This window comes from Zootoca vivipara, chromosome 7 (assembly GCF_963506605.1).
Source record: "Zootoca vivipara chromosome 7, rZooViv1.1, whole genome shotgun sequence".
Taxonomy (NCBI): domain Eukaryota; kingdom Metazoa; phylum Chordata; class Lepidosauria; order Squamata; family Lacertidae; genus Zootoca; species Zootoca vivipara.
The window spans coordinates 6,870,743-6,897,720 of record NC_083282.1 but is presented as its reverse complement, the minus strand read 5'-3'; the positions used below and the strand labels follow the sequence as shown (position 1 = coordinate 6,897,720).

The 26,978-nt window shown below is 46.3% G+C and overlaps 1 protein-coding gene across 1 annotated transcript in view; it reads right to left on the bottom strand.

The window, feature by feature from the left end:
• QSOX1 (quiescin sulfhydryl oxidase 1) overlaps window positions 1-26,978 on the bottom strand; it is an 86,463-nt gene that overhangs the window by 9,189 nt on the left and 50,296 nt on the right. Inside the window, exons 6-11 of the mRNA XM_035122015.2 lie at window positions 25,879-26,024; window positions 19,393-19,530; window positions 17,737-17,866; window positions 8,818-8,934; window positions 5,732-5,867; window positions 2,883-3,059 (exon numbers count right to left, since the gene is read on the bottom strand). Coding sequence (XP_034977906.2) covers window positions 2,883-3,059; window positions 5,732-5,867; window positions 8,818-8,934; window positions 17,737-17,866; window positions 19,393-19,530; window positions 25,879-26,024 — 844 coding nt within the window. The remainder of the gene's footprint in view (window positions 1-2,882; window positions 3,060-5,731; window positions 5,868-8,817; window positions 8,935-17,736; window positions 17,867-19,392; window positions 19,531-25,878; window positions 26,025-26,978) is intronic.

The window sequence follows — 26,978 nt, the reverse complement described above, 5'->3', positions numbered from 1 at the left end:
TTTGGAAGTACTTTTGAACCCAATTTATATGTCATATGGATACCCAATATGAACTACAACATATGACTGAATACATTGAACTGATGTTGGATTGAATCGCGAGTGATATGACGCTTATGGTTGTGTTATTTAAGTTATTCTGTGTTATATGTTTATAAATTAGTGTTTGATTACAGCAGCCGGTTACGCTTTTTGTGTAATTGATACTTGCTACTCGTAACCTAGAGGGACCCAGGTGGCGCTGTGGGCTAAACCACTGAGCCTAGGGCTTGCTGATCAGAAGGTCGGCGGTTCGAATCGAATCCCTGCGACAGGGTGAGCTCCCGTTGCTCGGTCCCAGCTCCTGCTCACCTAGCAGTTTGAAAGCATGTCAAAGTGCAAGTAGATAAATAGGAGCCGCTGGACTTCCGGTCTGTCGCGGCGGAGAGAAGGACGCAGGGACCTCGCGTGCCGATGTCCCTGGCTTCGCGGAGGGGGGGGGAAGTCCACAGAGCGAGCGGATTCCCCGTAAAAACACCGGGTAGAGAGTCCCGGTGACTCACGTGCCCAGCGGTTGCTCCGTTTTTTGCGGATCCCCCGCTGCCCGAGAGCTCAATAGAGCGATCGAGAGCCGGCGGGGTGGAACCGCGGGAGCCATTTTGGGCTATATCTTACCTCCGAGAAGTGAAGCTCCGAGTCCTGACCCGGCAAGCGGCAGATTCTTCCGAACAAATTTAAACTTCCAAAAAGTAAGTGGAATTTGCGATCACGGACTTTAAATTTGTTAATTGGAAAATAGGAGAGGCTTTAAAGAAACGGAAGTCGGTCTCTTCCTAATGGAAAACTGGGAGGCGCTTTAAATAATCTTAAACTGAACGGCAAAAGGCATCTGGGACTGTGGACCCGAGAGAAAGAAAGACTTTTTTGAACCCTCTCAACTCCCGAGTCCGGCACCCCTTGAGGTACAGCTTTATCAAGGGGGAGAGTGCTTTGACAGCTGTCAAAAGCTGTCAAGCTGTTAAAAGACCGGGTGGATTTATCGTACTGTTGAAATCAGTAAAAATTGACTGAAATTGTGGTAGAATTATTCAATTTTGGAATTAAGAATGGAGTTGTGATTGACTTAAAAGACAAAGGAAAAGAACAGCCAAAATGGAGTCGACCGTCTGAGGAAGGAATTTTCCAGCACCTCTTTGTTCTCCACCTCCTGTTTGTCTGCGGTCAGGAGAAATATGAAAACAAAGTACTCTCGAGCCTTCCAGGAGGCTGTGCTAAACTATCTACAAATATGGGAGGATATCTACAAGAAACGGCAACATCCCAATTTTTCAGCAGTCGAGGATGAAGTCCAAGTCCAGGATTTAGAGGAAAAATTGACTTTGGAGATTGTGGAGATTGAATCTGGATGCCAGGAGAAACAACTAGATGAAAATTTTAAAGAGGACTTGGACTATAAAAAATATGTTTGGGATGAAGCAAAGCATGGACTTCAAAAGGAAGAAAATCAAGCAGAGCAAGAAAATGAGAAGCAAAGGAATTTGAGGATTAATGGACTTGAAGATCCTGGAGGGGTTGAAATGTGGGGTGATGTCAGGGAGGAATGGGAAAGACAGGGGCAAGGGAGGACAAGGGTCTGGAGACGGATATGGGAAAGAATGGGTGTGGGGTGAATATTTAGTTAAAAAAATTTTTGTTTTTGGTTTCTGAAAGACGGTTTTTGAAATTTTGGCCTGTTAACGGAAATGCTGATCCAATTGGGGGAAAAGACTTAGGGAGAAGAGATGGAGTGTAAAAATGAATGGAAAAAGCTGTGTTTTCTTGAGGGAGTTCTAAGAACGGCTTAGGAAAGAATTTAAGTTAATGTAAATTTTTGTAAGTTAAGTTAGGTTTAGGCAGAAAGCTGCCTACTCTCCTTTCCTTACTCTGAGATACTCAGTGGCAGGGAGTGCTCAGAGGGGTGAGGAGGGGATACAATGGAACCTTGGAAATGCTGTGCCCCACAGGTTCCTCTTGTGGCAGGAGGGGGCCTGTGGGAGGGCAGCATGGAAAAGGAGGAGGGTTGAGTTAATAATATAAGAAAAGGATTTTAAACTGAAATAGAAAACCCGCCATAAATTTTAGATTTGTTTAAGGAAAACCAGGAGGAAGACTATCGAGGAAGTCACAAGTATAAGGTTAAGGTAATAAGAATTGGGGAGTTAAAATTCTCCCCTATTATTGTTATGTTTGTATTTGTTTAAGTAGCTTATGAATGAGCTGGGGGAAACCAATCCTCAGAGCTCCTCCATTCCTGTCCTTTCAGTGGCAGGGGGGGGATGAGGGGGGAGGAGGGAGGGGGGAGGCCAAACCCAACTTACAATGGACCCCTTTGATTCTCAAAGCGCACGGGTTTCACTGGTGGCAGAGGTGAACCAGTGGGTGGAGGGAAAACGAAGGGACAGTGTTATATTGTATGTTTGTGTAGTTTGTTTAGTTTTGTTTGTAAAACTAATAAAAATTATTATATATTAAAAAAAAGATAAATAGGAGCCGCTCCGGTGGGAAGGTAAACGGCGTTTCCATGTGCTGCTCTGGTTTGCCAGAAGCGGCTTTGTCATGCTGGCCACATGACCTGGAAGCTATACGCCGGCTCCCTCGGCCAATAATGCGAGATGAGCGCGCAACCCCAGAGTCGGTCACGACTGGACCTAATGGTCAGGGGTCCCTTTACCTTTACTCGTAACCTAGGTTTGTGTTGTGTGAGTTAGACAATTTTACTCAGCTACGAGGGATCGCCAAAGAAGGAATAATAATAATGAAATAGCAAGTTTCTGTTAGTCTGCCAATAGAGAGCGCTCTTCCATGTTGCCCTGAGACAGACAGACAGCAATCTACATGCAACCAACCAGTAGCAGTGCTCTCACCTGCCAAGCGAGCGTTGACTCTGTTGTGCCTTGTCCAAAGCCAGAGAATGCTGCCATCTTTGTTCCTCACTTTGTTCATGGACTCTGCTGCCATGGCTTCAAAGTGGTCTGCACACTGCCGGCAGCCAAAGAAGTAGTGGACGTACCCTCTCATTGCGGAGAGGACCTCTGGTGGTGCTGGGGAGGAGAGAAGGGATTGGAGGGACAGAACCGTTAAAATGCGAGTGGGCAAAACACCCAGACCATTCGCATGCACCCTGAGCCCCCTTGAGATGATGAATTCAGGTGTTGTTTTCGACCCTAAAGCACAGCTGCTGCTTCTGTTGTTATTGCAGAAGAAACGCAGCGTCTGCACTCAAAGCGTGGAAGCTTGTTTATTGCTGAAGTTATTACTTTATGGAGTACTTCACTTTCATACCGTCCACCCTGCAGGCTCAAGTCAAACCTGAATGTTTGCAAGCAAACCTCAGTTGCCAAACTGTAAAGTGTTGGAGGAAAGGCCAAAATTTTCAAGGTGAAATAAGGAGATGCTTGTGTACCACTCCCCGCCCCCCGCCCCCCGGCCACTGGGGTTCTAGGCAAACCTTTGCCAGAAGGAAAGTAGCTTTTTGGGGGGAGTGCTATAGGAAAAAAGCAGAATGTAGGGGGTAAGGATTTGGCACAGCTTTCTCTCCTAGTTCTTTTCTACTGCAAATATTATATTTTTATATGGGATTATTACTATTTTTATTATTATCATGATCATCATCATAATCTGCCCTTCATCCAAGGACCACAGGGCAGCTTACAATATTAAAAACACAAAAATACATTACAGTACAAAACCAATGCCCTCCACAAAGTTTAAAAGGCCATACATTGTTTAATCAGCAAGAGGCCTGGGAGGAGAGGAATGTTTTATGCCTGGTGCTTACAAGATAGATAATGCTGGCACCAGGCGAGCCTCCCTGGGGAGAGCATTCCACAAACAGGGAGCCACTGCGGAAAAGGCCCTTTCTCGTGTTGCTGCCCTCCGGACCTCTTGGTAACTTGAGGTATTGCAGTTTAGACAAATTAATGGAGGATAAGGCTAAAAATGGCTCCTAGCCATGATGGCTATGTTTTTTGCCTCCAGAGTCAGGGGCAGTCTACCTCTGAATACCAATTGCTGGGAATCACAGGTTGGGAAAATGTAACTCTGCTCAGGTTCTGCTTCTGGGCTTCTCATAGGTATCTGGTTGGCCACTGGGAGCAGGGACTAGATGGACCATGGGAGTTTTACATTCTTAAATTTATGCCTTTCCCTTCTGCTCTGCACATGTTTGGCATTAAGTAGGGAGCAAAGAAAGCTGGCAGCGTAGATAGCACAGGAGTGAAGCACTTTACTCAGTCAGCTATCATGGTTTCAGAGTGTAAATGCAAAAATCCCCATTTTTTAAAAAATTAAAATTCGCAGAGGTAACAAAAAATATAGTTCTGCACCTGTATCCCTAGTTACATTTATTTTCACTTCGGTGTGACTCTCCTGAATGTTTCCCATATGCGTACCTATTTCTTCCTCCAAGGTTCTTAAAATATATACAGTCATACCTTGGTTGTTGAATGCCCTGGCACTCGGATGTTTTGGTTCCCGGTCAATCAAAACCTGGAAGCGAGTGTTCTGGTTTGTGAACGTTCTTTTGGAACCTGAACATCCAACGGGGCTTCCATAGCTTCCGATTGGCTGCAGGAGCTTCCTGCAGCAAATCAGAAGCTGCGATTCGGAAGGCGAATGCTTTAGAAGTTGAACGGACTTCCGGAACGGATTCCGTTCGACTTCCAAGGTATGACTGTATAACTGTAAGGAGCTGGTCGGGACACCTAGGGAAATGTTTTCCGAGGAAGGGAGGGGGGACTTAGGTGGGAATGTTTTATTTTTGTGATAGATGTTAGAGGTGGAATACAGTGGGGTACTTTTTTGGGGGGGAATTAAAGGCTAAAGGGGAATAATTAGAGATAGGCATGAGTATGAATGATTTTAAAAGATAATTAAGAAAGATTATTAGGTAAGGAATAAGATTTGTAATGTGGTATTATAGAATTAAGATATAGATTTGTAATATTAGATGGATTTTCTTGCATATTATGAAAGCTGTGTGAATGAGGTATAAAGTAGATTCGGGAAGGGAGGGACGGGGAAGTCGGGAAGTTATGACCAAGTAATATTGATAAAATTGTTGTTTTTCATTTTTTTCTGCGTTGTCATGTTTTTGTTTCCCCCCTTTTTTCTAGTGCTTTTTCTTTTTTATATGGATTTGGGCAGTTATATAATAATAATGGAATGTTTTTATAAATGTATTTTTTGAAAATCTTCAATAAATATATATATATTTTTAAAAAATGACTGTATAACTGAATATGGGCAATGACACTCAATTTTAAATACTCATTTCATTGCTGTAATTTTTGGCAAAAGACCAGCCAGCAATGGGGCGGATGAACAGACTCCCACGACAGGTGGTAGACTCTCCTTCCTTGGAGGTTTTTAAGCAGCAGAGGTTGGATGGCTATCTATCATGGATGCTGAGATTCCAGCAGTGCGGGGGGTTAGACTAGATGACCCTTGGGTCCCTTTCTAACTCTGTGATTCTATGAACTGACACAAGAGAAACCAAAGAGAGCCAAGCTGGGATGTGAACCCAAGCCTTCCACTGCTAAGTCCAGTAGCCTAATATCCTCCTACACATTGGCTGGGGGTTAGAAGGCAATACAGATTATATGCACCCATGTCGTATGTGCTTTGGGGGAAGAAAACAGTACCTGAATTCACCATGGCATGACTTGGGCTGTGGGTTTACTGCAGACCCCTGAGCAGGGGCTGCATTACTCACCGTGAGGTTGAGGGCTAAGCAGTGCTTCCTGCACCGTCAGGAGATGGAAGAGAGTCCAGAGGCCGCACGGGAAACCTCGCTTGCTCCCTTGACATGCTACCCAGGTTGGATTCTCTGGCAGCCAGGCGTTTGGAAGCTGAAAGAGAGAATGCAAAAACAAAGTGAATATTAGACATCTGTGTGTGTGTGTGTGTGTGTGTGTGTGTGTGTGTGTGTGTGTGTGTGTGAATATGTATAGGGAAGTTTTTAATGTTTGATGTTCTACTGTGCTTAATGTGTTTTATTCGCTAGACGCCGCCCAGATGGGTGTCATGTGAGCTTACCTTCCAAGTCCCGGACTGCAGAATCTGGGACCGGCAGCCGTGTGACACCGGAAGTTGCGCCGACGTAACTTCCGGTTTGCTTTGCCCTTCTATGGGCACAAAAAATGGCCGGCGGCGGCTTCAGAAGTAGCTTCTACGTATGTCAGGAAGTGCATTGACGCAAATTCCGGTGTCACCCCGCCCATCTATGGGCACCAAAAATGGCCGCCGCCGACACCGGAAGTTGCGTCGACGTAACTTCCGGTTTCGCTTTGCCCTTCTATGGGCACAAAAAATGGCCGCCGGCGGCTTCAGAAGTAGCTTCTACGTATGTCAGGAAATGCGTTGACGCAAATTTCGGTGTCGCCCCGCCCATCTATGGGCACCAAAAATGGCTGCCGCCGACACCGGAAGTCGCGTCTACGCACTTCCGGTCATGCGTAGATGCGACTTTTGAAGCTGGCCGCGGCCATTTTTTGTGCCCATAGAAGGGCAAATCAGAAAAAAAATGGCTGCCGGCAGGAGAAAATAACGGAGAAAAACGGGAGATGAAGTGATCCGGGGGACCACCGGGAAAAGGTAAGTAAAAACGGGGGATTCCCGGGGAAAACGGGGTACTTGGCAGCTATGCATATGAGGAAGGAGGAGGAGGAGGAAAGAGAGAGAGTGTGTGTACACATATGTACACACACACAGAGAGTAAAAAAATCCCATACTAAGATCATGCAAAACTAATACAGAACAAGGCAATCCCTGTCTTCTAATTCTAACCCATTACTGACCACTGACTAGCTCTTGGAAAAGAAATATTAGCTATTTAATCTCCTATGCAGGAATTAGAGACTGTTTTGCATAATGCGTCCAATTTTGTCCCTCCCCTGATGGAAGGGCTCTTTGATCCAGCAGAGGCTTTGGGAGAAGCACAATTTCTGCAGATTCTCCTTTCCCTCTACTCTACCCCAAATGAGGGGTAGCAGCAGTGCCACAAACCGCCTCTCCCCTCTCACAGGCGATTCTGCTGGATCAAGAAGCCCCCCCACCAGCAGAAGGACACAATTGGAAACAAACCAATGTTTATTTTCACCATAAATGATATATTCCATGGTTTCTACACTTTTCAAAAATAGTAAAGCCAACTTCGCCCCCCCCCCCAATCCAAATGGAGGATATGTTTTATTTTGAGGCTAACAAACTTAATTTAACATCCATGTTTAACAAACGACACAGATGTTTCAATGGACCCCTGACCATTAAATCTAGTCGCAGACGACTCTGGGGTTGCGGCGCTCATCTCGCTTTACTGGCTGAGGGAGCTGGTGTTTGTCTGCAGACAGCTTCCGGGTCATGTGGCCAGCATGACTAAGCCACTTCTGGCGAAACCAGAGCAGCACATGGAAACACTGTTTACCTTCCCGCCGGAGTGGTCCCTATTTATCTACTTGCACTTTGACGTGCTTTCGAACTGCTAGGTTGGCAAGAGCTGGGACCGAGCAACGGGAGCTCACCCCGTCGCAGGGATTCGAACCACTGACCTTCTGATCCGCAAGCCCTAGGCTCAGTGGTTTAGACCACAGCTCCACCCAAAAAGTGATAAAGAGAAACATGAATTACATTGACAGTGTATGTATACTTTGATCTATGAGGAAAGAGATACCCACTTAGTGCTCACAGAATCGTACTTGGAAGGGACCCCGAGGGTCATCTGGTGTAACCCCCTACAATGCAGAAATCTCAGCCTGTGGTCTCCCATTCAATTAGAAACCACATTGGACCCTGCTTAGCTTTGTAAATGTGTCAGCAGTTTCATTGCTGCACCACTAGGTCATTTTTTTAAAATAGCCAAATCTCTGGGAAGCTTCTAGATATGGGTTCCCCATAGTGATGCCTATGGGCACCAATGTGCCCCCAGACAACTCCCTCGACGCCCACCTAATCTGTCTATAACATTTCCCTCTCTCTTTTACCTTTGGCAGCAGCTAAGTTTAAATCAAAGTGATGTAAAAAATGAACATTTAAATCTCCTTGATTGTAACCAGAAATAATAAGAAAAAGAGGTTGACTTAAATCCAGAATACGGCAGCTAGACTGGTGATGGAGCGGCTGCCAAGACACTGGTCCTGAAAGACCTACATTGGCTCCCAGTACGTTTCCGAGCACAATTCAAAATGTTGGTGCTGACCTTTCAAGCCCTAAACGGCTGTGGCCCAGTATACCTGAAGGAGCGTCTCCACCCCCATCTTCCAGCCCAGACACTGAGGTCCTTCTGGCGGTTCCCTCACTGCAAGAAGTGAGGTTTCAGGGAACCAGGCAGAGGGCCTTCTCAGTGGTGGCGCCCACCCTGTGGAACGCCCTCCCAACAGATGTCAAGGAAATAAACAACTACCTGACTTTGAGAAGACATCTGAAGGCAACCCTGTTTAGGGAAGTTTTTATCTCTGATGTTTTACAATTCTTTATGTGCTGTAAGCTGCCCAGAGTAACTGGGGAAACCCAGCCAGATGGGCAGGGTATAAATAATAAAATCATTTTTAAATAAAATAATTGAGCCATTTTGTGGTGGTGCCGACAGGTCAAGTCCATTGGGCTCCCCCCCCCCAAGCATGAACCAAAGACACCTCAGAGCCTGCCCTCGGGGTATACCACGGCAGACCCAGGGGTTTTCCACAGTTTAGTGTGGACGAAGTTCCCAGAAGACAGAATATTTCAAAACCACCTCAGCAGAAAATGGAAGAGACCCCCCCCCCCCAATGCTTTTGAGGCAGAAGCATGGCCAGTTAAAGATACCTCGTTTTTATTCCTCAGAGCTTCCTCCCACTCGCTCTTGGAAACGCTTGTCTTTTGCTTCAGCCACCGGTCCAGGTTGCGAAGATAGTTCATGACCGCCAGGCGTCCAGGAAAGTACTGATGTAAAGAAGAAGAAAAATGAAGACAGGAAGGATAATTAACAGAAGCCAACTAATGTCTATTTGTGGCAGGTGAAACCACGACGCTCCGGGGGCCAAAAGTGTATAATACCAATCATGTGGTAGTGCAGAATAAATAGTATGGGGGAGAGAATTCAATTCTTGTGATGTCTTCTTTTTCATGGGGGGGGGGAATTGGATCAAACTTCCTCTATCCCCAGGTGCAGAATTATATGCACAGGTACAGAGGAGGAGTGGATTATTCGTGTAGTTTGCTTCAAGATGGCAATTCCTCTCAGGGGAAGTCTCTATAAGGCAAAAGGTAAAGGTAAAAGACCCCAGGATGGTTAAGTCCAGTCAAAGGTGACTATGGGGTTGCGGCGCTCATCTTGCTTTTCAGGCCGAGGGAGCCAGCGTTTGTCCATAGACAGCTTTCCAGGTCATGTGGCCAGCAGGACTAAACCGCTTCTGGAGGAACGGGATGCCATGACGGAAACCAGAGCGCACAGAAATGCCGTTCACCTCCCCCCCCCACACACACAGTGGAACCTATTTATCTACTTGCACTGGCGTGCTTTCAAACTGCAAGGTTGGCAGGAGCTGGGACACAGCAATAGAAGCTCACCCCATAGTGCGGATTCAAACTGCTGACCTTCTTATCAGCAAGCCCAAGAGGCTCGGTGGATTAGACCACAGCGCCACCTGCATCCCTGGAAGTCTCTATAGCTTTGCACTGAGAGTCAGGTCGATGTGCCGGGGGACTGAAATGAATATAGGAAGCGAGGCAAGTTTCTTTGCTGTCCTTTGCTTTTCCTGTTGTCATTTGCCTTCTTCAGGCATCTGGGATGACTTAGAGAGGGGAGGAGGTGGGTTATACATACAACCCCAGCCCCCAACATCCCTCCTGCACTGACTTCACTTCACACCCTCCCATGTTTGTTGGGGGTGGGGGGGGGAAAGCACCTGAAGGTTTCAAAGTTTGTCAAGATGGATGCGGGCCGCTCTTTCAAAAAACTACGCTCCAGTGAGCAAATCTAGTTTGGATCAATGGGAGGTGTGGTCAGGCCCAGTGTCTGGGCAATAGCCGTATTCCAGAAATTGACCAGACCTTCGCCAGGTGTTAGAAAGGAATCTCCCCAACAGTCGTCAGGAGTCCTCAGACTCCATCCACCTCCACATTATTTTCTCATGCAAGAACTCTTGGGTTGAGACAACTGGCTAAAATGTTTTAAAATGTTTTAAGCGGTTCTAATGTTGGTTCCTCAGGGTTTTGTTTTTATCAGGTTAATGTTGGTTAAATGTTTAGTTGGGGTTGGCAGTTATTTTAATTTGGGTATAACTGTAAAATGTTTATTATTGTTGCTACTGTTGTTATTGGTTTCTACTGATTTATTGGTTGGTTTGTTGCTCCTATAGGATATTTTGTTTTTCACAGTTTGATGCTTTGCTGTGTTTTCACATACAGTGGTACCTCGACTTACGAACGACTCAACAACCGAATTTTTCAACTTACGAATGGGGCTAATGGCCGCACGCTTACGAATGTCTCGACATCCGAAAGGAAACTGCGGCGGTTTTAGATAGGGATTTTTCGACGCGAATTTTTAGATAGGGTTGCTTTGACTTACAAATTTTTCTGTTTCCAATGCATTCCTATGGGAAATCGCGTTTCCAATGGCGTTTTTCGACTTACGAATTTTCCGACCTACGAAGGTGCCTTCGGAACGGATTAAATTCGTAAGTCGAGGCACCGCTGTGTGCTGTAAGTCGGCCAGAGTGGCTGGGGAGAATGGGCAATATATAAATTTTAAAACAAACAAACAAACAAATGCAGACCAAACAGCAGCAGTGCACTGGGATATGGGAAGTAGAGTTGTAGTGACATCTTCCCAAAAGTGGTGGTGCTATTTTCAACAGGGGGGGAGGGTGAAGATACAGAAGTCGGAGGAGCTCTGGGTTGGCGGCATCTGTGCCCGCAGTTTCCGCCAGCCCAGAGCTCCCTTGACCTCGCTATGGGGCCTCCCCTGGTACTCCACCCCCTCACTCACTGCTGCTGCTGCTATCAATCCAGTTGTTTTGCATCCTTCTGGCAGGGGTCAAAAGTCCCTGTACGCCCATCTTCATGGTGAAGGAGCCCCAGGCTCCTTGCAGCTATTGACTCCCAGATATTGCAGAGGTCCAGCTACTGAGCCCTGCCAGTCACAGCAGAGGTGACAGGCAATTTGACTCCACGGGTCAAAATCCTTCCGGTCCTGAGGCTCTGGGGACCCCTGAGCATAGCTGCCAAGTTATCCCTTTTTTTAAGGGATTTTCCATTATGCTGAATAGGCTTCCTCGTGAGAAAAGGGAAAACTTGGCAGCTATGCCCCTGAGAGCTCATCCTGCACCACAGCCTATGGAATCCTAGAATGGTAGAGTTGGAAGGGACCCCATGAGCCGTCTAGTCCAACCCCCTGCAATGCAGGAATCTCAGCTAAAGCATCCAGGATGGATGACCACCCAACCTCTGCTTAAAAGCCTCCAAGGAAGGAGAGTCCACCATTCCCAATGGCTGCTGCAACTTGTTACCAATGGAAGCCACAAAGCTATCCTTGGCTTTCCCCTTCCGCCTGCCTGCTGATCACTCTGCTCCGAGTCCTTCCTCCCTGTCCAACTGTTGGAAGCTGGAATTCCTCAAACTTGGTGCGGCAGAAGGCATGGAGGAGCCCCACCCTGCTCTCTGCTTGCCTCATCCGGTCTGACCCACAGAGGACATTAAGGTCCACAAATAATAACATACTGGAGATCCCGAGTCACAAGGTGGTTAGGCTGGCCTCGACCAGGACCAGGGCCTTCTCAGTACTGGCCCCGACCTGGTGGAACGCTGTCCCAGGAGACTAGGGCCCTGCGGGATTTGTCATCTTTTTGTAGGGCCTGCAAGACAGAGCTGTTCCGTTTGGCCTTTGGACTGACGCAGTCTGACCCCACGCTTACCCTCCCCTAAGGTTTTATCTCATCGTGGTTTTATCTTATTTGTAGATTTTTAGTTTTAAAATTGAATTGTAACATTGTATTAATCTGCATTTTAACTGAATTGTTTCTTTTATACTTGTGTTGATATTATTTGTTGTTAGCCGCCCTGAGCCCGGTCTTGACTGGGAAAGGCGGGGTATAAATAAAATTATTATTATTATTATTATTATTATTATTATTATTATTATTATCCAGCTTTCCCGCTGCTTTCATGTGGGTGGTGTGGCAATTCCATGTCCGAATTCCTCTTAGTTGCTGCTAATACCGGGAGATCCTTTTGTTCATTTTGTATCCTTAGATGCTGCAATAAGCAAACAAGCCGGTCCCTGTGGGCCAACGGCCAAGATCCAAATCTTGGTCGTAACTCCAAAATAGTCTCCAAGGAACACGCAAAGCTACTTTGACAATAAGTCAACTCAAATCCGATTAGCATCAGCACTTTAAAACCACAAGCACTCCAGGGAGAGGGGGCCAAAGAGGCGATGGAGAGGGGGGGAGAGATGGGGGGCATGTCAAAGGAAGAAAGACAGACAAGTGGGAAATTGACAGGTTGAGCGGGGGGGGGGGGAGAGGGGGAAGGAGGGAAGGAAACAGGAAGGTTGATTGGGAGGATGAATAAAAGGATATTAAGAACCCACTGTTGCTATTCATGAAAGCTCTGCAGATATACCTGCTCTGCTACCCAATCATGGGGTGCGACTTGCTCTAAATGGGAGAGAGCAGCCATTAACTTCCAATACAGTGGGTTTTAAAACCAACCAACCAAGCTAGAGAAATACTCCTTTTCCCTTGATTCCTACCTTTCCTAAGTAGTCTGCAGGAAGAGTAGGAGGATCAAGCACTTGCCCTGGGGCTATGGCACTGCCGCCATTCATGCAAAGTTGCCCCGTCCAGAATCAGACTGAAGTAGGGCCAGAGGAGGGCAGCAGCTCTCTTAGGGTCTCAGGCAAGACTCTCCCCCATCCTGCTACCCAAATGTCTTTTGAAGCAGGGATGTTGGGGCCTGAACCTAGGAGCTTATACAGGCATCCGCAAACTGCGGCCCTCCAGATATTTTGGCCTACAACTCCCATGATCCCTAGCTAACAGGACCAGTGGTCAGGGGTGATGGGAATTGTAGTCAAAAACATCTGGAGTACCGAAGTTTGGGGGTGCCTGTTATAGATGCAAAGCTATGGGTCCTCCAGAGCTTTAGATTTTTCAAGCATGTACAGTGGCTCAGTACATTGGGGTGGGGGGGGGAGAGAGAAACACAACTATTGGATGAGAGAAAATTCAAGAGCAATATAATTACAGTAGTTCAATAGTTGGATCCTAGTAAGACTGCTCCATCTTGTGGCCAGATCTTGCAGCACACTTTGCATTGGGCACACAAAACTGTTGCTTTCATCCCTGTTGAGCTTTCCGGAAGGGTAGCTAAAGAGCCTGTTGCTAAATAAATAAATATTTATTTATTTTGCGATTTATATGACCCAACAATTTAATGGTTGGCAGGTCCCCACTAAATATGAGTTTGTTTGGCGGCATGCACGACTATTTGGTATGAACCTTGTATTCCACAATGGAATTTATTTTACGCTTTTTTTAAAAAAAGCTTCCTGTGATTATTATGGTTGCTATTTTAATCTCTTGCAATTTTATTCTTCCTGTATTTATGACTGTTTTCAAGTACGGAGAGGGGGAACCTACAGAATCAGCACATTGCTGCAAACAGCCCTTTGGGACTTCCTTCTTCTCTGTTAGGGCCGCTTACTTTTAAGGAAAAGGCTGGTACCGTGATGTTTTTATGGTAACAATCTGTACGTGATCTTTTATAGGCTGTGTGTGTGTGTGTGTGTGTGTGTGTGTGTGTGTGTGTGTGTAAATCCATGCAAGAATCTTGTAGCACTTTATTGTCTACAACAGCACATCCAACAGGTAGATCGTGATCTACCGGTAGATCACTGGACGTCTGTGGTAGATCACTGGTAGATCACTGGCTCCCCCCAAAGCAGCTCAACAACTTTAGCTCCCCTAAAAAAAAGCTCAACAGTTTTGCCCTGCACCCCGCAAAAATGTGGCTTTCCTCCTCCCTAAAAAGCTCAACAACTTCGACCTGAACCCCAAAAAACAGGGCTTTCCTTCATAGAAAAAGGTCAACAACCTTGACCTGAACCCCCCAAAAGAGGGTAGATCACTGCCAGTTTTTAACTCTGTGAGTAGATCACAGTCTCTTGGCCACCCCTGCTCTACAAGATCTGTTTGCGACATAAACTTTGGTGGACTCCAGCTCTCATTGTCAGAAGAACAAAGTTGATATAAATCCACAGCTGGCAGGTGCGTAGGGGTATTTTCATTCTAGGGCCAAAAAACCCTTAATTTAAGACAGAGAATGGGGAATCTGTTGCCTTCCAATTGTCAATGGATTTCAGCCACCAGCCAGAGCAGCCAATGGTCGGGGGTGATGGAAGTCTAGCAATATGCGGAGAGGGAGAGAGAGCCACGGGTTCGCCATCCCTTGCTTAAGGTAAGACTTAACAGTCTTACAACTTGCCTCATCCATTAAAAAGCGTCAAAGTTGTACACTAAGGCACCTGCTTGCACCTTCCACACAATATAAGCAGCAAAGCGTGTTCTGCGGCCTCGCATATTGTGAACAGCTGCAACTTTGCTTCCATGTCCCCCCACTTCCATCTTTCAGCCTCTGTCCCCTTACTCTGCAGATGGGGGGGGTGGAGAGAGAGAAAGGGACACACTGATGTTCAGGGCACCCTTGTTTCCATTCCTGCTTTTATTTGGGCTGGAGAGAATGGCATTCATTCGTAGCGAAGGTGTGCGCGGGGGAGAACAGACACACAGATAACTTGATGGATGTAAATTCTTTTTCAGCACCTATTTTTCCTCCCGACACCACCTGTCTCTTAAGGCACCCCCCCCCAAATCGCCCCGTCCTTTCCCATCTTCATTCCCTTGGCAGCATCCTTCCCTTCTCTCGGCATGTACGCCGCCGTTTCTGTAAGAGACTACTTAGGCTGGTGACAGGCATTTAACTTCTGGGACGAGGCTCCAGCCAGCCAAAGCCTTGCCATCAATTCCCCTCCTCTGCCCGTTTTGCTTCGTAACCAGAAAAGAGGCATAGCGGTGTACTAGTTGGCCTCGCGTGATTCATGGTTTTAGCTTTGAAACCTCACAACTTCAGACACAGGAGATGTATTGCCACCAAATCGCAGAGAGGGAGACCACTGCAACATCCCAGAAATATCTGATAGAAGATATTTCCCTTTCCTTCCGGAGGGAAGGAGAGAATGAAATCACATTTCGGGTTGGCAAAAAACAGAGACGCAAACATTGCAAAAGGTGTGGTTTCAACTAATCTATTTTTCACCATCTTCCCTCTGGTGTTTGGACCCATTATCCCCACCTGCGGGTAGATTCTCTGTCTCAAGTCTTAAGATTATTATTGTCTTATTTAAATCAATCAAAGCATTCCTGACAGATGGCTGTCAAGCCTCTGCTTAAAGACCTCCAAAGAAGGAGACTCCACCACACTCCCTGGCAGCAAATTCCACTGCCGAACAGCTCTTACTGTCAGGAAGTTCTTCCTAATGTTTAGGTGGAATCTTCTTTCTTGTAGCTGGAATCCATTGCTCCGTGTCCACTTCTCTGCAGCAGCAGAAAACAACCTTTCTCCCTCCTCTATATGGCATCCTTTTATATATTTGAACATGGCTATCATATCACCCCTTAACCTTCTCTTCTCCAGGCTAAACATGCCCAGCTCCCTAAGCCGTTCCTCATAAGGCATCGTTTCCAGGCCTTTGACCATTTTGGTTGCCCTCCTCTGGACACAGTCCAGCTTGTCAGTATCCTTCTTGAACTGTGGTGCCCAGAGCTGGACACAGTACTCCAGGTGAGGTCTGACCAGAACTGAATACAGTGGTACTATTACTTCCCTTGATCTAGATGCTATACTCCTATTGATGCAGCCCAGAATTGCATCGGCTTTTTTAGCTGCTACATCACACTGTTGACTCATGTCAAATTTGTGGTCTACCAAGACTCCTGGATCCTTTTCACATGTACTGCTCTCAAGCCAGGTGTCACCCATCCTGTATTTGTGCCTTTCATTTTTTTTTTTTGCCCAAGTGTAGTACTTTACATATTTCTCCCGGTTAAAATTCATCTTGTTTGCTTTGGCCCAGTTCTCTAATCTATTAAGGTCATTTTGAAGTGTGATCCTGTCCTCTGGGGTATTAGCCACCCCTCCCAATTTGGTGTCATCTGCAAACTTGATCAGGATGCCCTCAAGCCCATCATCCAAGTCGTTTATAAAGATGTTGAATAAGACTGGGCCCAAGACAGAACCCTGTGGCACCCCACTAGTCACTACTCTCCAGGATGAGGAGGAGCCATTGATGAACGAGGAGCCATTGATGAAGAGGATCCATTGAAAATACTCATATAACACAGGCACAAAGAGGGGGGGGGAGAGAGAGAGAAACTCCAGAAAGCACTTAGAGCAAAAGAGCATGCAGTCCGTAACATTCATATGCAAAGGTCAAACAGAAACGAAATGTATCTGAGCTATAATTAAGAGCTTTGAAAATAAGCGTCACAGACTGTACCCTCTTGCGTTTTATGGCCTTTCAATACCAGGGTTTAAAAGATTTATTGCAGCAAAAGAAACAAAACAATACAGTGCCTTTCAGAAGCCATGTTAACTGTTTTGTGGTTTTGTTATTACGACACTCTTGTCACAACCCCATGTGATAACCTCAAGGGAAAAGGCTTTGGTGGCAAAGAGGGTAACTGAGAGATTGTAGAGAAGTTTGGGTAAAGCGACAAGACTGAAGGCCAGGGAAGGAAAATGTATAGCAGAAACTCTGCTCCCTAAATGTTGAAGCCCACAGAAAACAAGGTCAAGAAGCCTTTTTCTTTTTTTTTAAAAGGATGGAAGCTAAAGTTTTCAAAACTCCAGATTCTGTGCTACATAGCAAAGCTGATACGATTCTCTCCACGTTTGGAACCACGGAGATGGAACAATCGTGACTACAGACAAACAAATGAGATCTGTGTCAAAATGTTGCAGTGCAACTTGTTCCCATTTCAGGCCTCCTGAAGGCGGAGTTTCAGGAAAGGGGACGGGTTAAAGAACTCACGACAATATGTTGCTCTCCTGGCTGTGCTGTAACGTGCTAGAAGTTTGCCAACCCTAAATTTGAAGACGTTGTAGCTATAAAAAATATTGTATAGCAAGCAGTTCTGCGGATAGGCAAGGAATTTCCCTCAAAATATTCCTTACAAATTCTCAGAGGCTTGAGGAAATCGCTTCATCTTACCTCCACTTTTCTTATTCTGTTGTGGTTTTGTTTTCAATGTAGACATACACATCCCATGTCTCAGATTTCCCTCAACCACAGACTTGATTGGTAAGACTCACCCAATCTGGTTTAAGACCTTTTTTCGTCCCTCTCCCTTGCTTCCTCTCTGTAGTGGTTCAACCACCACCGACATATTATGCAAACTCGCAGGTCCCTGTCAAAGCCCACACACACCCCTCAGAAAGACTTTACAAAATAACACTGTACTGATAACTGAGAAGTTATTGTCTTATGAGAAAAGAGGATATTTGGCATGTGACTTTTAAGAATAAAAGAAAGAAACCCGGAACAAGATTAGGAGCTCTCACATATCATTAAAAAACAAAGTCACTGCCGATATAACAGGGAGGCAAGTCTGTATATATGCAGAAGCTAAGATTCATGAGGAAGAAGGAGGAGAGGCAGGAAAAGAATCCATCAGAGCTCACCTTGACCAATACAGCCACAAACTGCTTCAGGGCGGAGAGTTGTTCTTTCTCGAGGAATTCGTATCGTGTTGCCTCTCTCCTTAGAGTGTAAAGCACTGCAGATTCTACATCAGCCATGTACAATTTTCTCCTGTGACAGAGAGAGAGAGAGAGAGAGAGAGAGAGAGAGAGAGAGAGAGAGAGAGAGAGCGCTCAACAAGGCAGTACCATGGAAGTTGAACGGAATCCGTTTCAGAAGTCCGTTCGACTTCCAAAGCGTTTGAAAATCAAAGCACGGAAGCTCCTGCAGCCAATTGGAAGCTGCAGAAACCCCGTCGGGTGTCCGGCTTCCAAAAGAACATTCAAAAACTGGAACAGTCACTTCCGGGTTTCGATCGTTCAGGAGCCAAAAAGTTTGAAAGCTAAGCTGTTCGAAAACCAAGGTACGACTGTACATACCGTGTTTCTCCGAAAATACGCCATACCCCGAAAATAAGCCATAGTGATAGGCAGTTTAACCTTAAACTGTACCATACTTAATAAAAAAAATAAGACATCCCCTGAAAATAAGCCACCATGTGTTTTTTTGAGGAAAAATAAATATAAGACGGTGTCTTATTTTTGGAGGAACACGATAACTTACACAGGAAGCATCAACCAGGTCCTTAAGGCTAAATCCAGCTAAATCCAGCTCCTCTTTCAGTCCAACTTTAGCCACAGAATTTGCAACAATCCACTTTGGAGAAGGGGAAAAGGGGACCTTTGCCCAACATCTCCCATTACCCCTTCGGAGCGAACCTTCACTAGAGCTGATGGCTGACACTCGAGAGTCCTCCACAGTCTCTGCTGTGTTGCAGAGGAGGCCACCCCCCATCCATTTGCTGTAGCAAAAACGAAGAAGGAAGCACCTCAACCACTAGCAGCTGTATTGTGGCATGCATTTTTGTGGGATGGGGCTCGCCAAAAGCCTCGTAGGTCCCAATAAAGTGGGCCCTGGAACACAAGCACCTGAAGTCATAATGAATCTCTTGGTTTTCAGAATGGCGCATGGCTTGCTTGTTGCCTTTGCAGCTCATCCCACCAAGAAACTTGAGCCTGTGCACCAGAATTCCCTCATGTCCGGAGTGAAGAAAAACGCTCTCTTCTCTTGGCCTAAAGGGTGGGTTTTTCTTTTTTCAGTTTAAAGGAATGAATTTGATCCTCCTCTTCCAACTGAATCAACATTTTCTGGAGGGAGTTTTCAAAAATTAGGGGCACCGCAAGGCTACTTTATTTCGAAAGCACACCAGTGCAAGTAGATAAATAGGTACTGCTCTGGCGGGAAGGTAAACGGTGTTTCCATGTGCTGCTCTGGTTTGCCAGAAGCGGCTTTGTCATGCTGGCCACATGACCTGGAAGCTGTACGCCGGCTCCCTCGGCCAATAACGCGAGATGAGCGCGCAACCCCAGAGTCGGTCACGACTGGACCTAATGGTCAGGGGTCCCTTTACCTTTACCTTTTAGTAATCAGCAGAGCTACAGTATTGCAAAGGAAGGGCCCTCGGCTAATGAGCTTGTGATGTCAAACCCTGACAGGGCCTTCATAAGCCATGAAGTGGTGGAGATGCTGCAAAAACAAAGCAGTGCTGAGCGAGAAGAAAGAGCAGAAGAACTGGAAGTATCAAAGGTGGTTCTCACCTGTCTATCACCTTCCAGGGCCCAGGTGTAGTAGGTGGTATTAAAGTTGGCGGCACAGTGGGCTTGAAGGAGTCTCCTCGAACAACCCCAGGCAGTTTCTTCAGGAAGTCTGTGTAAAGTGGCCTCGAGTTAACATGCCTGCGTGGGAAGGAGAACAGACCTTGAGATGCTATTTGAGATCATGGGTACTCTCACCCTTCTACCCAGCATCACACATCCATTCGGGTTTCAGAAACTCAGCTTAACTTGCACGCAAAGGTGAACCAATCTGGCCGCCCCTTGCATCACAGCTGCAACTCTTCCACATCACTACCAGAAGTAAATTTCAGATGTGGGGCCAAGGAATTTGGGACAGAGTGAGGGAGAAATTTCTGGAGCAACAATGGGCCTGTTTGTCCAATCAGCTCTCTATATTGGACAAACAGGCCAAACCCTACGCCAGGTATCCCCAAATTTCGGCCCTCCAGATGTTTTGGACTACAATTCCCATCTTCTCCGACCACTGGCCCTGTTAGCTAGGGATCATGGGAGTTGGAGGCCAAAACATCTGGAGGGCCGCAGTTTGGGGATGTCTGCCCTATGCCAAAGGATAAATGGACATAAACCTGACACCAGGAATCACAAGACAGAGAAACCAGTAGAAGAACACTTCAGTCTCCCAGGACATTCTATACAAGACCTCAAAGTAGCTGTCTGACTACAAAAGAATTTCAGAAATAGACTGGAAAGTGAAGTTGCTGAACTGCAACTTATTACCAAGCTTAAAACCATGGAGAGACCTGGATTGAATAAAGACACTGGATTCTTATCTCATTATACATGATAAAGCTGGAAGGAATTCTCACCCCTTGCTTTTTCCTGTAGAGTAGACCATTTGCAGTCATTAATGGTCATCAACAGCTATCAGTCTGTCAATCACCCACTCCCTCCACCCTTCTGAGTAATACCCCCCCACCACCATCTGACTATATATAAGCTTCTGGGGACTTCTGCTTCAGTGTACCTGAAGAAGTGTGCATGCACACAAAATCTCATACCTATGACAAATTTAGTTGGTCTCTAAGGTGCTGCTGGAAGGATTTTTTTTATTTCGTTAGGAATATAATTGAAATTAATAAGATTTTGGAATGCAAAAATAAAAATCATCAAACCACCAATTCTAGCATGCAGGGGGCCACTTTATCTAAATTACGTATGTAATTTGGTATTTGAACAATTGGTATTAATAATTTTATTATAAATTGGTATTGTTATAATGAGGCTATTAGTGGATTATGACTAAAAATGAAACAAATTATTATTTAAAAAGAGAGAGAAGGAGAAGGTGCTGTTGTTATGAGCTTGGAACAATAACCGTGGTTGTGATAGAATAATAGAATCGTAGAGTTGGAAGCGACCACAAGGGCCATCCAGTCCAACCCCCTGCCAAACAGGAAACACCATCAAAGCATTCCTGACAGATGGCTGTCAAGCCTCTGCTTAAAGACCTCCAAAGAAGGAGACTCCACCACACTCCTTGGTAGCAAATTCCACTGCCGAACAGCTCTTACTGTCAGGAAGTTCTTCCTAATGTTTAGGTGGAATCTTCTTTCTTGTAGTTTGAATCCATTGCTCCGTGTCCACTTCTCTGGAGCAGCAGAAAACAACCTTTCTCCCTCCTCTATATGACATCCTTTTATATATTTGAACATGGCTATCATATCAACCCTTTACCTTCTCTTCTCCAGGCTAAACATACCCAGCTCCCTAAGCCGTTCCTCATAAGGCATCGTTTCCAGGCCTTTGACCATTTTGGTTGCCCTCTTCTGGACACATTCCAGCTTGTCAGTATCCTTCTTGAACTGTGGTGCCCAGAACTGGACACAGTACTCCAGCTGCAACTGCCCCCCCCCCCGTGGCCCTGAACTGTTTGACTCTAGCTACCATCAGCCCTGGCCGATGGTCGGAGACGATGGGAGCTGTAGCCTAGACTTCTTTCCCACCGTCTTAAGATTTTCTGTGTCTCACTGCCTCTCACTTTCACTGGATTCCCCATGGAATAAATCTCACCCTCCCCATAGGATCCAAGAGGGAACAAGCTCCGCATCAGCCAGCCGGCCATTTTCAGGCAAGGCAGCACAGAGCAGAAGCCGGCTCTGAATATCCCGACTCTGCCTGCAACCCAAAGTGGAACGAAATGAGCAGGAAAGCTGCTTTGTCTTTGAAAGACAACTGTAAACAACAAACATCGTTAGTAGGGTTACAAGAAGTTTGGCAAGGTTAAATTTTTATCACTTACTATTCAGTATGGTTTTTAATGGATTTATTTAAGAATAGGATTTAAGGGTAACAACAAAATGCAATATTAGAGTGCAAATAAGAAAACCATTAGCTGAGGAGGAGGGAAGTCACAGGCTGAGATGGTCAATTTGTTTTTATGTATTATGTATGAGATAGGTGTCATGTTTAAAAAATATTTGGAAAATTTAATAAAAATTATTTTTTAAAAAAGGGAAAGCTGCCCACCGTGGGGGGGGGGGTGGTAGTGGCAGAAGGCAACAGCAGCCACTCTACCTTCTCAGCCGCGTGCCTCCCTGCAAGCAGATGGTCAGGAGATGGCAACATCAGGCAAACAATTTCCTCCTCTACCAGCAAGGAAAACAATGGCTTTCCTGTTGGGTGAAGCTGGCATGGAAGAACAAAGGCAGCCCCCCTGCGGCTCACCGCCTCCCTGATTCGTTCTTAGGAGAGGGGCTTGCAAATCCCATGTGCACCAGTTAGGGAAGCCAGCTACAACACGTGTTGAATAGGCAACGGGGCGAGCAGAACCGCCTCCTCTCCGAGCTCCATTCCTCAGGAAGACGCAAGCCAATGTGCCCCTTTGCCTGCCGCACTAATGCCTTCGCTGCCAGGTGGACATCAATCAAACTGCACGGAGGTTTGGGGGGGGTGGGAGGGAGGGAGGGAGGGAGAGACCATCTGCTTGTTATTTTCATGCCCTATTCAATAGCAAGAATCCACCAGAGGGTCCAAGCCCAGGTTCTATTGTTCTCTGCCAGCATTTCCGAACCAGCCATTGTGTGGCTCCTAATGAACTTTTCTGCAATGAGAAAAGCAGGCAGAGGAGGAGAGCAGCTGGGTGAGAGGAGGGTCAGGAAACTAGAGCCGATCGCTTGCCAGACTTGGAACCCCATGCTGGATTATATTCAACGTTTCAAAAACACGTTTGTTTGTTTTTAAATCAAGTAAAGGCTCCTCTGCACAGTCTAGGTGGAGTCTTATAATCTGTAATCCATTAAGGAGAAAAAGACAGAAATCCACAACAGAAAATGAGAGTTCCTTGGCTACAGGTGTCAGCTACCAAGGTCACTGGGACAACAAGTATATTACAATATGCTTATCACAGAGCCCTCCAGTTCAGGTGGGACTATAGCTAAGTGACAAAAGCGCGTATTTTGCATGCAAAAGGTCCCAGGTTCCAACACAGGTATATCAGCGTAGGACTGGAAAAATCTTGCGAGGTGCTGCTAGCTTCCTCCGTCCAAATAGTCCAGTCTTTCTAAGGTCTCAAGCTTGCAGACAAATACTTTTAGAGGACTCTGTAGGTTTTCGATGTAGGAGGTTGTGGGACAAAACAGCAAGAGAAGGACAGACATGTAATTATCTGGTCCAACTGCCTATCCGTCATGGCTGCTCTACTGGTGCTTCCCATACGAACATTCCAAGACACATTTCACGCCCTCCATAAAGCGAGAGGCCTCCCTGCTCATTGGTTCCATCGCTAGGAGACATCCATACTTGAGAAACACCCAAAGGAGACATTCACGTTCCTGGCTTCAGATGCAACAGGATCCTCCCTCCAGTGGAGAGAGTTTGTCATGCAGAGCGCAGGACGGCCCATGTGTTTCCAACAAGCTCTCACATGCCCAAGCATCTGGCTAAAAACAGCCTTCGGCAATGGAGTTGCCGCAAACCTGCCCATGATCTGTACAGGAGGTTCGGAACCAATGTCCTACCACAAAGATCGACCAGAAGAGGGGATATCTAGGAATCTGGAAAGCTTTTGTTGTTTTGCGGGTGGACCAAATGTGACCGCCCACAAATGAAGTTATAAAAAACGGGGGGGGGGAGAATCCTGTGGCGGGGGGGGGGGGACTTTGGCAAATTTCTAACCATCGTTGTTAAAAGGTAAAGGGACCCCTGACCATTAGGTCCAGTCGTGACCGACTCTGGGGTTGCGCGCTCATCTCGCATTATTGGCCGAGGGAGCCGGCATATAGCTTCCAGGTCATGTGGCCAGCATGACAAAGCCGCTTCTGGCAAACCAGAGCAGCACATGGAAACGCCGTTTACCTTCCCGCTGTAGCGGTTCCTATTTATCTACTTGCATTTTGACGTGCTTTCGAACTGCTAGGTTGGCAGGAGCTAGGACCAAGCAACGGGAGCTCACCCCGTCACAGGGATTCGAACCGCCGACCTTCTGATCAGCAAGCCCTAGGCTCAGTGGTTTAACCACAGCGCCACCTGGGTCCCTCAACCATCGTTGTTACATCGTTGTTATCTGAAGAAATGTGCATGCACACAAAAGCTTATACCTATGAATAACTTAGTTGGTCTCTAAGGTGCTACTGGAAGGATTTTTGTTATTGTTACAGAACAAAACCTAGGGGTACAGGGAACAGAGCCCTAGCTAGGTGATCTTGTGCCCCTTGCAGAACTGTCCAGATAGGACCCCCTAGCCATGGATAACTTAGCTCTTCTTTCCACCTCTCCTCCACCCATTCAATTCACCCTCTATTTAAAACCTTCTCTTATGAGGCAACAATCAATATTTTTATTTATAGACATATTTATGGACATATTTTAGCCGATTTTGCGCCAAGCCCCCGCCACCCCCTAGCCACTGCCCTGACAGGGAACAGCTTTCCTCCAGTGTAATTCAAACTAGGTAGCAACTGAGTGGAAATTCCCCAGGGGGCTTGACTTGGATGCCTTGAAAGCCTGGGTCATCCATTCCCTGAACAGCCACCCACACCAACATAAAAGGCAGAGCTGAGGCTCACTACCAAAGATTGATTGCAGAAGGGTAAGGCCAGGACAGGGGTCGCGGGTAGCTGTGGTCTAAACCAGTGAGCCTAGGGGCTTGCCGATCGGAAGGTCGGTGGTTCGAATCCCTGTGACGGGGTGAGCTCCCGTTGCTCGGTCCCTGCTCCTGCCCACCTAGCAGTTCGAAAGCATGTCAAGTGCAAGTAGATAAATAGGTACCACTCCAGCAGGAAGGTAAACAGTGTTTCCGTGCGCTGATCTGGTTTCACCAGAAGCGGCTTAGTCATGCTGACCACATGATCCGGAAGCTGTACGCCAGGCATCCCCACACTTCGGCCCTCCAGATGTTTTGAACTACAATTCCCATCATCCCTGACCACTGGTCCTGTTAGCTAGGGATCATGGGAGTTGTCGGCCAAAACACCTGGAGGGCCGCAGTTTGGGGATGCCTGCTGTACGCCATCTCCCTCAACCAGTAAAGTGAGATGAGCGCCGCAACCCCAGAGTCGTTCGTGACTGGACTTAACTGTCAGGGGTCCTTTACCTTTATTTTTTAAGGCCAGGACAAGCAGAACACAACCATCTGGACCACAAGAACATGTCCAGTAACCGTACTGCACCTCCTATCAATAGCTGCCAAGTCTCCCGTTTTCCCCAGGATTTTTTTGTTTTTCCTGGTTTATTCTGGCGCGGCAGCCATTTTGGAACTGGGCGGAGCATGCTCAGAAGCGACTTTTGATGCTGCTCTGCCCAGTTCCAAAATGGCTGCAGTGCGACTTCTGGTGCAGCGGCCATTTTGGAACTGGGCAAAGCAGCATCAAAAGTCACTTCTGAGCATGCTCCGCCCAGTTCCAATATGGCGGCAGCGCTACTTCCGGTCTGCTATTTCCGGCCGGTCCCTTATTTCTCTGACAGCAACTTGGCAGGTATGCTCCTATCATCTCCAGTGCTTGCACTCCCTCCCCCCACAATCATTTCATGCAACTCACAACATGTTACGTCACATTTATGCAAATTTGTCTCGCATGCATAATTGATTGCAGTGGTAGAACTGGGCCTTACCCTGATGGTTGCAATTCAGAACTGTTCAGTAATCCGGAGTCCCTCCGACACAAAATTTTCAGTCTACTAAAGCAGAACCCCAAATCACTGCTATGCAGCAGCAGACTCATTTGCACTGGTCTTTAGGAACCATTAATGCTGAATGTTCCCAGGCTGTACAACTGGTACAAATAAGTACAGTACTTATTTCTTTGGACTCCATCCACACACACACACACACACACACACACACACACACACACACACACTCACATACACCGGCAAGATCCGTGACTGTATGGTGAACTAGGTTGTTGTCATATTTGAACTCCTAAAGAAAATGAATATGGATCATAAGAGAGTTTACGCATGCTAAAAAATATTCCTAGATAAGGAGGTGCGGGAAGAGCAGAAACTCACGCAGGGATGCTGCGGCATGAGCCATTCTTGACAAGGAGGGTGCCAGAAGGGAAGGTGGTAACATTGAAGCTCCTCGCGAGCTCCTCGTTGCTCTTTACGACGCGCCTCACTGCAATGTTCTCAAACTGGAGCATGTCCAGTGTTACCTACAACCAGATACCACATTTAGTTAGCGTTGTGAATAATAATAATAATAATAATAATAATAATAATAATTTATTTATTTATACCCCGCCCTTCCCAGTTTAAAAACCGGGCTCAGGGCAGCTAACAGCAAATATAAAACATTGATTAAAATGTGACTTAAAAACAGCATAAAATGCAAGATAAAATGAAGCATCATTCTAAAATTCTAAAATTCATTGGTCATTTTTTTTGGGGGGGGAACCCAGTCAGTAGACATCAAATGATCACCAGGGCTAAGTGGCCAAGTTGGTCCTACTAGGGCCAGCAAGGAGACCAGGGAAGAATTTAAATGTGGGCTCCCAGAAAGGGTTTCTTCATAGAAGAGGAAAGGGGAAAGGGAATAGAGGATCAGGCTAATTCAAATTGAAGTCCAGGCGGAATAGCTCTGTCCTACAGGCCCTGCGGAAGGAGATCAAGTCCTGCAGGGCTCTAGTCTCGGGGGACAGAGCATCCCACCAGGTCGGAGCCATCACTGAAAAGGCCCTGGCCCTGGTGGAGGATAGTCTGGCTTCCTTAGGGCCCGGGACCTTTAAGCTATTATTATTCATGGAACTTAGGGTCGTCTGCAGGAGATACTAGGAGAGGCGCTCCCGTAAATCCAAATAGAGTCGGATTTTAATAGATGGACGCAACAATATATTTTTCTCCTCTGCCTCTATAAACGCTCGATCTCAAAAATCTGTTTCTTCCAGAAGTGTTGTTGGACTCTTCTCTGCTGTTGACATTTTACCTAAGCCCTGGCTGTATGGCACCCTCTCTCTCCCCACCCGTAATAATAATAATAATAATAATAATAATAATAATAATAATAATAATAATATTTATTTATTCCCTGCCCGTCTGCCTGGGTTTCCCCAGCCACTCTGGGTGACACCCAACATAATATTAATAATAATAAAGCAATAAAACATCAA